The following is a 14,276-nucleotide window of genomic DNA, read 5'->3' as shown; positions in this document are numbered from 1 at the left end:
TTCATATTTTCCTTTTCTGTATTACAAGAAAAAGATCTCAAAACAAGAGATACAGTAACAATAACCTTCATTTTGATCTCTTCTTTTATTACACAATACAATGTAGAATTTATCTTTAGCGTCAATTGCTGCCAGGTACAAATGAAAAAAGCTTTCCTAAGAGTCTAACATTAAATATTTAAAGTATCTACTCTTCCACCGAATACAGTAAAGAAAATATATTACTCTTTGGTTAGAAAACAATGAAGACCAAAAGGATACTACAAAAAGTATTCAAAAAGAAAGCTTGTCATTGACCATATTGACACAACATTTCAATAACTAAATTTATGCTATTATTATAACATTTAGTTACCGTTTTAGGACTAAGTGGCAATGTCTGTTCAGGACGAGAAAAGCAATTAGAAAATTTCCAAAGCCATGGCTTAGCATCGCTATCTTGTTGAAGCCATCCACGTGACCTATTGCAGGGGTTCTCGGTTCCGTTTCCTTCCATCATACAACCATATAGTGCAGTTCAACATTCTTTTGTCTTTCCTTTCTTTCATTCTTCCTCCTATGAAAAGTGAAATTTGAACATTTTCTTTTTTAAAGCACTAATAAACTTTTTTTTTTTTTACATTTAAGACTTAAATATGTGCACAATGTAATCAAGTCAGTTTAATGATCAAATTTTTAAAAAATATGAAGTTGACATACACAGGAAGATTTAGTTTACTAAAATATTTTGAACATTACTCACTTGTCTGAGACCTATTCATTTTTCTTAACACCAATCTTTTTATAAGAATAAACTATCCAACTTCACTGCCAAAAATAATTGACTTTAAAATATGTTAAAGATATTTTATCCCATACTGTCTTTGATAGTATGTAAAATCTAATCTTTTCTGACTGCCTGTTCATAGGAATCTTCATGAATTCCCAGAAAACCAATCAAGAGAAACTTTGTACTTCAGGTACTCCACCAAATGAAACTGATTCCTCTCTCTCCCTACTTCACTATTACAAACTGATACCACTAAAGAAAAATAAATTAACTATTCACAGAACTGATCATTTTATTTTGAGCAATACACTTTGATTCATAACTATTAATTATAAAGACATTCTTGTAAATTAAGAAAACAACAGATCAAGTCAATGTTGCTCATTTACCTGGGGAAAATCTGACAATGACAAAAGCAATATATCATTCCCACTTTCTTTCCATTTTCTACACAAACTAATCCAATCACCATTCTTGGTCTTCTATTTTTAAAGTTTATGATATAGTTATAAACGTTTCTTCTCAGAATTTCCCAAAAGACACTTTATAAATTTTTTTTAATTATAGCTTTTTACTGACAAAACATATACATGGGTAATTTTTCAACACTGACCCTTGCAAAAACTAGTAATCTTTTTAAATTCACCTCCAAATACTTCTTCTGGGCTATTTTTCTCTAAACAATATTCAGAATCTTCCAATTAACCTCTGACTAATCTAAATGCTATGATTTCAGTAGGACTTAAAGATTACATGTGAAACTTCATTTTGTCCTTTTTAATTGATCATAAACTGGGGTCAGTTTAAATTTTTTTCACATCTAACTCAACTTTCTTTCCAAAAGAGTTCCATTGTCCTCATCAAATACCAAGTCATCTAACTACAGACCAGAGATTAATTTAATTGGAGAATTCCTTCAAGCTTTAACTTTTCTGCAGGAGCTCTTTGTCTAGTTTAATAGAAAATAACAGCACTGACTATATCTGCAGTTGAGTGGCTGATACTGACTCAAGCTTTCCCTTCTTTTCTCACGGAAAAAAAAAAGATCCTCAAAATTCAGTCAGGATATGAAACTCTGCATAAGAATTCTAATTCAAAGAGATATGCACATCTGTAAAACTATCCAAATGTTCCACTATGGATAAAGCAATAATAAAGCATTATTTTGAGATGCACTACTGTCCATCATTCTCTGGTTTTGACAAAACTCACTAAGTCAAAGAATATTGAAAGCAACAGGCTGAACCTTTCAGGAATTTCGAGGTAAAATTAGAAAGTAGGTATTTCTAATGAAATTCCCGCTATGTCATTTTCCTTTTCCCTTACCCCACTGTGATCACAGATAGACAGTTATGGATCCTAGTCATAAATATTGATCTTCCTTAAAAGATATGCCTTTATTAAATGTCTGGTACAACAAACCCAAATAATCCCTACCCTTCAGAAGCTTATAATTTACAGGAAAGAAATAACATGTACATGGATAAATATACAAAGTAATTTGGAAATGGGGAAGAGCATTAACATCTGTGTAATCAAAAAAGGCAAGGAACAGAAGGTACAAGAAAAACTTTTGCTTCATTTCATTAAGTTCCTTCTTATCAACAATCTTATTTTCTATGTCGCTATCTTTTTGTAGTCTAAAGAAATTCTAGTGTGTTGGATACTGACCCATCCTATTTGAAGTTCACTGATATCCCATCCAATAACCCATGCGATAGGGTTAAATATGTTGACTATATATGCTCATATCTTTACAAGAAAACTTATCAGTCATTAACTCCAGACTCAAAAACATTCATTAACACCTCATTTATAATTCAATTGTTCAACTTTGGAGAGATAAGGAGCAAAAACTAACTTTGGTTCAACTTAGTTAATTCACTTTCATCTGTGCTTTCAAGAATAAATTCAAAAGTATGGTAAAGGAAAAAAAGAAAGTGCCGACAAAACATCACAAATAATTGGGTCTCAATTCTACTATATTGTCCCTGGAAGCCACATAAAGTAAAATACACAATCAAATCAAAATGTTTAATTAATTAGGTGCTTGAGGCAACACATCTGTCAACAAACATTTATTTAAATGCTCATTAAGTGCCAGGCATAAGTGCTAGAGTTACAAAGTAAGGCAAAAAGACAGTTCCTGCTCCAAGGAGCTCACAATGTAAATGGAGAAAACTATAGGAAAACAACGTCAGAACAAGATAGATAGAGGATAAATTAGAGATAAACAAAAAAGTCCCAGATTGAACGTTCTATTTAACATAAAGGCTGTGTTTTTTTCTAGAATAGAACCAGAAACTTAATCAGACTCTTATGAGGTCTAGGAAGTAGGGTCAAGATAAATTCCAAGTCTCACATCTTTAAGATTCTATCCTTGAGACTACATCCTGTCTCCTAGGGTGTGAAGAGAAGGGTTCTTTTACAAGTTATACTGAGATTTGGTGCTTTGGAAAATCCTCTATAATGTTATAGGTCTTATAATAAAGAATTTCCTTAACGGATATAATCAAACTTGGTGCATTTCATTTTCGAATAATAAGTTCCTTATCGAATGGTGTCAGCAATTTTACAGCGGTTCTCTATACACACTCAAGTAAAGATAAGTTACTTTTACCACCTATAAAATCCTAACGTTCCCTTACTTGTGATAACCTTCCCAATCGCACAAACACAATCGAAATGTGTAACACTACGAGGAACGGGGAGAGAAGAGGAGGTGGATGAAAGGAGGGCATGCAAAAAAGATTATCACGGACTTCCTTTATTCCCTCTTAAAATCTGAGCTTAGAGAGCCGTCTGCTGCCCGACCCCCACTCTAAAGTAATAACGGGGGGTGGGGGAGTGGGAGGCGGTACACGCCCCACAAAGCTGCCAACCCCAATCACAAACTGCTTGCAAGAGAGGAGGTAGGAGGGCCCAAGGGAGAGCTGCTAGGCTCCCCAAACCAAAGCAGAGGAAAGGGGGGGGAGGGACAAAAGGGACCAGTGTCAAGGCCACTATGGGGCAGGACCAGGGGACTAGGCCGGGAAACGGGGAATATCCGAGACTGCGCAGCCAGAAGAGGCGCGCAGAGGGGCACAGCCCTCCCAAGAGTTGTGTGAAGGGGGGGAAGGGGGAAGGCGGAAAGAAAGCGCTCTTCTTTCAGCTCCCAGGGCCAGAAGGAAGGGACCGCAGGGCGTTGACGCGACCCCTCCGCTCCGCCCCAGCCCCCCCTGCACACTCACCTCAGCCACCTGCTCCACCTGCTTTCACATGCCGGCCATACCGCCTACCCCCCCACCCCCCCAGCCCTTTGTTTTGATTCCCGACTCCGCAGCTCCCGCCGCCGCCGCCAAGCGCACCCACCACTTCCGCTTCCGTAACGCACCGCCCTGTCGCAAAACCAACGCCCTCACGCACACCCTTCTCACCTCTTCCCCGAACTCCCTCCCACTTCCCACCGGACACCTCCTCCGCGGGGCGTGCTGGGAAGCCTGGGAGGCGGGGCCTGGGGAACTTTCCACGCCTCCTCAGCCTTCTCCTTGGGAAGTGTTTCTGCAGAGACTGTCCCTTCCCATGTCCTCCCTCCTTCACCCCGCCTTTTCTCCGAGGCTCTCTGCCCCTCCCAACCCAGGCCCAGCGCTCTCCTAGATCTCTGCTGGTTTAGGGTTGTTTTTGCTGGCCTAAACCCTATGTTTTAGGGAGGGAAACGACGGTGGTTTGGCGTCAGATGTGCTTGGATCACAGAAGCTAAATTTATAATAATTGGGTTCAAATCAGACTTTTCCACTTACTGCCCCTGTGACCTTAAACAAGGTGCACTTTTAGCCCGAGTGACCTCAAAAATAAGTCACCTTGTAATTCCAGTGCCTTTCCCCTGAACTATTTCATGTTTATCCTGTACGTAGCTTGTTTCACACATGTTTGTTTGTATGTTGACTCCCCCAGTAGACTGTAAACTCTTTGGGAACAGGGACTTTTTGCTTCTTTTTGTATCCCCAAAGCTTAGCACAGCTCCTGACACAAAGTAGGACTTAAAAATGTTTATTGAATTTAAATTCAATTGAACCTCTCAGGCATTTTATTAAGCTCCTTCGATGGGCCAGAACCTGTACTAAGTGGTGAGGATATAAAAATAAAAGTGCTTGGCTGAGAGCTCATTGAAGGACACAAGCTGCAAACAACTATATACAAACAGGCTATGTTTAGGGTAATTTGGAAATAATCCATAGTAGCTAGTCTCTTGAATTAAGGGCTTAGGTTTCTTCAGCTGTTAAGGTTCTAATTCTATAAATACATTTATTGTTCCTGGAAGTAGGAAGCAGGAAAAAAGATTCTTCCTTGTCTTTAGACTTCTAAAAATGTTCAACAAAAAAACGTACCAAGGCTTTACAAAAACCATAAAGAATAATATTACAGGAAATTTCAAAAAAAGATCAATTGAATGAAAAAGCATTTATTATGAGTTTAACACCTGTTAAAATCATTAGTTCATTTTATCCCTAAGAGAGTGAGAAAACATGCAAATTCCCTTCTCCAACTTTAAGGAAATTTTTTAAAGAGTCATGAGTTCAAAGTGGCTGTTAAGCCCCCAGTTAGGAGAATTTCTAACATTTGGGCAAAGGTCATGTTTTTGCATTTATAACTATCCCTAATTAAACCCTGGCCTCCTTGTGGAGGAAGCAAAATTTAGTTTATTTGAAACATTTGGGTAAAGAAATAGCTGATTATATTATAATGTCAGTAGAAAAACAGGAGCCATAGAAGGGGAGCTGGGGCAGAGAGTTGACCTCTTCTTGAGACTTCCCCCTAGATATTTCCTTTCTCCATGATGGTTCTTTGAGATTAAGATCTAACAAAAAGTCAGATTCTATATTTCTTCTCTTTGTAGCAAACTTCTTGCTTATATGTAGGGTCCAGAGGGAGGAACAAAATCACTCAACCAATTGAAATAGACCTTTTGCCTTTTACTTCATCCTTTCAAAGCCTTCTCAAACTTTCTCACACAGTTTAAAGTCTTTTGACTGATTGAGTCATTGTTCTCACCTAGTTAAGGCATCTGAGTTTACTCAGGTGTTGGGGATATAAATGCAACTAGGAGGAGGCTAGGATGCGCTCACAAATCAAGATAGCACAATTTTTAGGCAGGAGTTCCAAAACCTGGATTAGCTACCAGGTCAGGCTCTTCAGAGGTCCTTTCGGAAGACTACAACAGAAGGCAGATGGGGTTAGTTGAAGTCTTCTTTGACAGTCCAGCTGTTTATGCTTTCTTATGGTCCTTTGCACAGTGTCTACTAAACAGTACACAATAACTGCTGAATAAATTATTGTTGAAATGATGAATTAAAGAAGTTCTCATTAATTTCCTCTTTTAAGGAATTAAACAACACTCTGAACCTTAAGAGGCCATCTAATCTAATCTATATCCAAACAAGAATTTCCTCAACAAATAACTAGACAAACGGTTCATCCAGACTTTGCTTGAAGACCTCCCTCCACTCTCTCTTCAAGTTGCCTATTTCATTTCTGAGTAGCTCTAATTGTATCCATTTTCTTCACACAAAGATCTTAACTCTGTATCTCCAGAAGCTCTTCCATTTGTCCTTGCTTTACTCTCTGCAAGTCAGCCATAACAAGTGGCAACTCTTTAGATACTAGAAGACAACAGTCATACCTATGGATGATATTTTAATTAGAAAAATATTGGAAATTTTGTTGCCTTCTTTTTTCTTAGGCAACAGTTAAAACTGTAATTCACTGGATACTTCTGTACTTCATACTTAGAGTGCCCCCTAGTGGTCATATGTGAGAAATTAATTTTCATTATATTAAGTCAATAAATATTAGCTTTTTCATTTCAATCAATGAAAACTTATACAGCATCTACTATATGTCTGCCACTGGCTCTAGCATAGTGGAGTTACAAATATAAAAAATAAACAATATTTTCCTCTTTACTCCCTAATTGAAGCAGCCTCAAAAGGACAGATTCTATTCCAAAATTGTAATTCTGAAGACAAAATAAATTTATATTGGGTTAAAATACATTGAGCTGTTAAATATGATTTTAAAATAAATTTAGCATTTGTAATAAATGTAATTTTAAAATCTCAACTTGTATATTATGCTATTAGTAATATCCATTATTGTGTTGCTTAGAAAGTAAAATTTCATTGGGACATTTTTCATTTTTTTCTTTTCTTTTTTATTAAAGCTTTTTATTTTCAAAACATATGCATAGATAATTTTCAACATTCACCCTTGTAAATAAAACCCCAGTTCCAATTTTTCCTTCCCTTCTTCCCACCCCCATCCCTAGACAAGTAAGCCAATATATGTTAAACATGTATATGTTTAACTTCCATACATATTTCCACATTTATGTTGTGCAAGAAAAATCAGATCAAAAAGGAAAAAAATGAGAAAGAAAAGAAAAATGCAAGGGAACAACAACAAAAAAGATGAAAATACCATGTTGTAATCCACACTCAGTCCCCACAGTCTTCTATCTGGTGCAGATGGCTCTCTTCATCACAAGACCATTGGAAGTGGCCTGAAATCACCTTGCTATTGAAAAGAATTACATCCATCAGAATTGATCATTCTCATGGCATAATCTTGCTGTTGCTGTATACAATGCTCTCCTGGTTCTGCTCATTTCACTTAGCATCAGTTTGTATAAGTTCTCTAGGCCTCTTTGAAATCATCCTGCCAATCATTTCTTATAGAACAATAATATTCCATAACATTCACATACCATAGCTTGTTCAGTCATTCTCCAACTGACATCCCCTTGAGACATTTTTCTAAAGACAAAGAATTTGTGATTTTAGGAAAGGGGTTCCTACAATATTCATGTAGTGCCAATGGTATTTCCATTTATTTGTCACTCTTACCAATTAGTAGGCTTGATTTTTTCTTAAATAACTACCAGTATTTTGTAACCTGAACATCTGAAAATTTGAAATCATGGCTTTTTTTTTTTACTTTTAAGTTTCTTTTCTTGTCTTTTTCTTTTTAAAAATTATTTTATAACTTTTTATTTACAAAACATATGCATGGGTAATTTTTCAACACTGACCCTTGCAAAACCTTCTGTTCCAAATCTTCACCTCCTTTCCTCCACCCCCTCCCCTAGATGGCAGGCATTCCAATACATGTTAAAATACATGTTAAATCCAATATATGTATATATATCCATAAAGTTATCTTGCTGCATAAGAAAAATCAGATCTAGAAAGAAAAAACAAAAACAAAACCTGAGAAGGAAACAAAAATGCAAGCAAACAACAACAGAAAGAGTGAAAATGCTATATTGTGGTCCACACCCAGTTCCCATAGTCCTCTCCCTGGATGTAGATAGCTCTCTTCATTACTGAACAATTGGAACTGGTCTGAATCAATTCATTGTTGAAGAGAGCCACATCCATGATGGTCATTTTAGACACTAAACAGATCTTTACAACTAATAAATTCTCACTTTTTTGATAAGTAAGATTCGTCGTTATTTGCCACAAATAACTTTTAGTTACCTTAGATTATCTCTATTCTACCTTAATTTCTTGAATTTCCTAAGAAACTATTTTTTTCGAGGGGGAAAGGGACTTAATTCTTTTCTGGTATCGTTTTGATAATCCTCTACTACATCTATAGCTGAAAATTTAAGGTAAGAATTTAGGTAAGAAAAGCTAAGACACTGATTATAGTTGAGTGCAAGATTAAATAAACACAAGAAATGTCTTTACTTATCAGAAAGGTAGATAGCATCTTCAGAGAAACTGAAAGAACAGGCAACTGGCCAGGAAGCCCAGTTGTTTATGTGCAGAAAGCTCAGCTGATGAAATTCCTTAGTGGATTTTTTTAGAATGTATAGACATTGTGTAATTGGTTACAGTTTGCTAATCATGTGGTGAATTGGAACCTCTTTGATTGATTGTAGCTGTCTGTATATTTGGAACTGGGGGTCCATTCAAAAGGCACTAGGTCCCCTTATCTGTTTACTTATCAGAAGGTAGATGACAGCTATGTATGTAGATATTAATAGAGACCAAATCTTCATCATGTATATTGCTAGATATTGTACAGATAACATTCTTTCCAGTGCTTTTCCATTCATTCATTCAAAAAAAAAAAAAAACCAAAAAACTAAGTACTTGTGTGTACAAAGAAAGGAATAAAACATTTAAATAATAATAATAAAGCTCTAAGGCAGAGATTCTTAACCTGGGGTCTGCCAATTCTTTTTATATTTTCAAAACTATTTCATTGTAATGAAATATATTTCTATATTTCATACAAATTCTATAATTCTATGGATTTTATTTTATGCTTTTAAAAATATTATTCTGAGAAGGGATCCATAGATTTCCTAGACAGACAAAGAAGTCCATGATACACAGAAAAAGTTAAGAACTTCTGTTCTAAAATTTGCAAAGTTCTTTACATGCGTATGGTGTACTCCTTAAGTTGATGCTCCCAGAGCTAGGCTCATGATATCTTCTCTGATTCAGTGTTCTGAGGGTACCTCCTTTTACTACTGCTATTGGCATAAGTTAATATTCTTGACAACCTCCCTATAGGTTTTAGTAACTGAAGGCTCAGTTCCACTTAACAAATTAACATTTTAAAAGGGATATTAATTTCAAAGATATAGCAAGAACAAAAATACAAATATTTCTTCCCCTACTCTTCTTCAGAAGTACACTATCCTCTCTCCCTCCATTTTGGTCTCTGAAAGAAGTAGCTCAGAATTTCTACCCAGCGTTAGTCTCACCTAGTTTAAGTCCAAATGTGGCATCATAGCTGGATGAACCTATTTACCTGCCACTAGGCTGGATGCAAAGATTACTCTTTAATCCTTGGGGTATTAATTTTGGACCAAACTAATCATAAAATCTGACATGTTCCACTCTTCAACTTCAGATAGCTTGTTTTTCTTATTAAGATAATCACCAAAATCCATTTCTAGACACTAATGCTGAACCGAGGCCTCTTCCTTTGAAGAAGTGTTTCTCTTCTTTCCCTGGAAAGCTATCCCATAGGAAGAAATCAGCTAGACAGAACAGATAAGAAGACCTAGTGCCTTCTTAGGCACCTAGATTAGTGTTCTATCAACTATGGCAAACAATCTGTTTCCAGATAAGATACAGACTCTGCCCTCCTGGAATTTATAATCTAATCTATAAAACACAATCAGAAATACTGTTAAATATGTAGGATTATTGCAGAGGATGATAAATAGTTTCCTTCCTTAACATTAATAAAGAAAGCATTGTTCTGGTAGTGCTACTTTCCTATCGATGGAGTATGAACTTCCCTGGCAATGGGTATGTATTACTTTTTAAGTACCATAGTAAGAATGATTGGTTGAGTCATGGCTTGTCCTTCCCCTGAACTGTGACCTTGAGCTTTAAAATAGAATTGCTTATCAGACCATAAAAGAAAAAAAAAAAAGGAGGAGGAACAAACCAGAGGTGGAAAAGAGAAAAAATGTTAATTGTATATACATTCCCTTTCCCGTTCCCCCTTTACAGAAAACTTATGTGGCTTCATTCAGAGAGCCATATGGTCCAGAAGAGAAGAGATCCTCAGGTTTACACCCAGAGATGGAAGCATTTGGAAGCAGTAATGTAAAGCTGGAACTAGCATCTTGAATTCAATTGAGGAGATTTTAGATTATGATGAACCCTTAGACCAGAGAAGGAATTTCTGAATATAAAATTCCCTGTCTAAGCTTCCTGGGCCTGTAAGAAGGCTTCTTAGACAAAAGAAGAGCCCAAAGTAGGAGCCAAAACCAAAGCCAGGATATAGAAGAGGTAATGTATACATTGTCCTTCACAGACAAATATAAATCATATGGACTTTTGTAAATCTGAAAGAAAGGAACTCATTATCTAGCGATCCTATATACACATATGTAAGCATATCCCTTTGGTATATGTGTATGTTTGGGGGAGAGGACGGCACTTAACTCCAGAGTGGCAGCATAAATTAGAAAAAGGGCTCACAATAGTGGTGAACTCACTAAGAATACCAATTCTCTCCCCTTGGTGAGGCATCTACCAAGAATAACCTAGTCTAGAAGACAGTGTAATTCCTAAGGAGAGGTAAGGATCACTGGAGAAGAGATGTTTCAACCATTTATAGGCTTGGATGCTAGTCATTTGTACTTTCTTGTGGTTGTAATAAAACCCATCCCATCTTGTTAGCCTAAGTTCTGGGGACTGAAGCTTCAGACACTTATTAGTTTTGTGACCTTAGGCAAGTTACTTAGCTTCTATCTGCCTCAGTTTTTCTCATTTGTAAAATGGGGCTAATAATAGCATTTACATCTCTGGGTTGTTATGAAGATGAAATGACATAATATTTGTAAAATGATTTGTAAATTTCAAAGCACTATGTAAATGCTGGCTTTTATTATTATTCTTGTCACTTATTCTTTAGAGACCAAGATATGAGTCAAATTCTAATGTTCCCAAGAGATATTCTGAATGAAAATGAAATGAATCAAATTCTAATGTTTTCAGTGAAAATTACTGAGTGACATCATGAACCAAAAATAACAGATTTTATTATGACATTCCCATATTACTTAGTCCAGGTAAACCTATAGCTTCAGTTCTGGGTCATAGATTATTAATAAAAATAATAGAACTTTTTCTCCCTTTTTTATTCTAGTTGACTAACAAACAGTATGAAAGATTCCAATTCAAGAAGGCAAATTGGATTTAATAGATATTACTAATATTTGGTGGACTAAGCCATGAAATATGGCTCTGAAATAATATTTCTTACTCAAAAAAATGGTATGGGTAAAAGGAAAGGCAGGATAAAAATATTAAGAAGGTATATTAATATAAGGAAATTCAGAAACCAGAGGGAGAAAACATCAGAGAAAAATATCTGGGTAGCAATCAGTGGATACAGAAAAGCAAAGCAATATGGTCATGAGAGTATACTATAAACTATAAACTAGCTGCATAAAGAAGTGAGTTTAGTAAGCATAGGCTAGAATGGACATAGAGGCAAGTCATAGGAATGAGGAGGACCTCAGTTATTCAAATATTTGTTAGAAACTTTCACTCTACTAAAAATTTAACAAATAATAATTTCTTGATTTACCTTCATATTATCTATCTGTGATGTGACTCTTATTGCTTATATCTGTCCTTCTTTTGAAACTATTTTTTCTATAGATCAGTCCATACTTCTCTGTATTCCTCATGTTCCTAAAGCATAGTAACATTCTATAACATTCACAAAACACAGTTTTGTTTAACCAAGTTCTACTTGATGAGCTTCTTCTTTGTTTCTAATTCTTTGCTATCACAAAAAGTGCTGCTGCTATAAATATGTTGGTGTACATGAGGACTTTCTTCTTATCAATGATTTTCTTATAATGTAAATTGAATAATGAAATCTCTGAATCAAAGATAATTTTAGTCACCTTATTTGCATAATTCTAAATTGCTTTCTATAAAGTTATACAGATTCACAAGTCTACCAACAATGCTCCACAACTCTTTCAATTTTATCATTATCTTTTGTCACCTTTGCTAATTTGCAGCATGTAAGGTAGAATCTCGGTGTTATTTTGTTTTTCATTTTTCATATCAATGATTTGGAGCATTTTTTCATATGGTTGTTAATAGTTTGCTATAATTCTTTTGAAAATTGTTCTTATCTTTTGATCACTTAGCTAGTGGAAAATGGCTTTTGGTTATATGTACACACACATATATATTACATATATATGTATATATACATATACATTTCTATATGGTGCATATACATGCATACCTATTAATAATGTCTATTTCTTGGATACCCTTATCAGAGAAATTTCCTCATCAAGTGATAAAGTTATGATTCAAAAAGATTTTGACAAATTAGACCACTGGGCCAAATCAAGTAAAATAAAATTTAATGGAGATAAACATAACCTATTTTTAGATTTTAAGAAATCAAGTTTACAAATACAAGATGGAAGAAGCATGACGATGTAATAGTTTGTCTTAAAAAGGTCTCAAGGGGGCAGCTCGTTGGTGCAATGGATAGAGCACCAGTCCTGAAATTAGGAGGACCAGAGTTCAAATTTAGCCTGAGACATTTATTATCTTCTAACTGTGTGATTTTGGGCGAGTCACTTAACCCCAATTGCCCCAACTAAAAAAAAAAAATCTCAAGACTATATCAGATTGTGAATGTAGTATGAATCAATATTGTGATATGGGAGTCAAAAAAGCTAATGTGATTTCTGGCTGCATTAAGGGCATGTCCTTAAGACATCAGAAGGTGATTGTCTTGTTAGTTTCTGGTCTGGTTAAACCACTTCTGGATTCAATTTTTGGGCATTACATTTTAGGACAGTAGAAGGAACAAGAAAATCTAAAAAGCAACCCAAATAGTGAAGGGTGTGATTTCATGTCACATGAATAGAGATTGAAGGAGGTAGGGACTGCAAAGCCTGCAAAGAGATTTACAGTAAATGGGATACTTATCTTAAAGAATATGGAGGAATATGGCCTGAAAGAGAAATGATATTCTTCTTTTTGTTTTAGGTACAAGTTTTCCAGAAATTTTTATTAATTTAAATTTTATTAATTTAATCTAAATTAAAGCATTTCTAGAGACAAACGCTCAAACTGACATAATTCTCCTCTCCCACATGCCCTCAGACATTATTCTCTACCCTAAGATGATTTGAAGTAATATTTATAGGAATCTTGACTAAAAAAATGATGAAAATATGTGAAAATATGGGGTTAACATTCCTAAACATAACAATTTATCTGCTAAAACTACTGGATTCCTCCCGTGGTCTCTGCCCTAAAGATTTGAAAGGGTTTTTTCTTGAATGGAAAAAAAAAAGACATTTCCTTTAAGTGAGTCGACACTAATCACCAGGGGGAAACACTATTCTCAACTAGAAAATAGGTACTTTTTGTTTTAAGTTTATCACACCTAGTCCTTATTGCTGGCACCTAAGTGTTTCAACCTTCTATCCATTTTCCTATAAAAGGAAAGGTCTAGAAACTGGTTTTTGGCCTAGAGAAAATGTAAATTCTTAATATAAGTTGAAAAAAGGAAGTTTTTAAATATGTTTCTACACCTCTCTATGTGGAAACTTCCTTCTTTTTTGTGTGTTGATCTGCCTTGATAGAGAATTTTCTCACTGAGAATTTCCTGATAGTAATAAATTCATAAGACTGGACTTACTACCAGACACCATCCTCCCCCCAAAAATTGCAAAGAGATAAATTAAAGCCAGAAGTCAGGAAAAATATTATAATCTTTAAAACTATTCAAAATAACTCTTAGGTATAGTAGGTTTAATCAAAACTTATTGCATTGAAGTGCTATATAAGCATGCATACAGCCAGTGATGTGCTAGAAAATGTTTAAAAGAGTGGAAAGGGGGAATGGGAGAGATAGAGGTGGAATGGGATAGAAAGGAAGAAGAAAAACACTTTTAAGTTTCATTTGCATTATTAGCCTTTTCTCCATCACTTTCTAGAAAATC

General features: G+C 35.3%; 1 protein-coding gene across 2 annotated transcripts in view; it reads right to left on the bottom strand.

Moving 5' to 3' along the window:
* The window catches only part of MARF1 (meiosis regulator and mRNA stability factor 1), a 50,002-nt gene extending 45,892 nt beyond the window's left edge, over window positions 1–4,110 (bottom strand). Inside the window, exons 1-2 of one of the 2 annotated variants that reach the window (XM_051962749.1) lie at window positions 4,000–4,110; window positions 356–556 (exon numbers count right to left, since the gene is read on the bottom strand). In XM_051962749.1, the coding sequence (XP_051818709.1) occupies window positions 356–499 (144 nt within the window). In that variant the 5' untranslated portion in view covers window positions 500–556; window positions 4,000–4,110. Of the gene's footprint in view, window positions 1–355; window positions 660–3,999 lie in introns of those variants that run through there. The other variant, XM_051962756.1, reaches the window with a different exon arrangement.
* Window positions 4,111–14,276: the final 10,166 nt, after the last annotated feature.

The sequence above is a fragment of the Antechinus flavipes genome, chromosome 1 (assembly GCF_016432865.1).
Source record: "Antechinus flavipes isolate AdamAnt ecotype Samford, QLD, Australia chromosome 1, AdamAnt_v2, whole genome shotgun sequence".
Classification (NCBI taxonomy): domain Eukaryota; kingdom Metazoa; phylum Chordata; class Mammalia; order Dasyuromorphia; family Dasyuridae; genus Antechinus; species Antechinus flavipes.
This window is presented reverse-complemented; position numbering and strand designations above follow the sequence as displayed.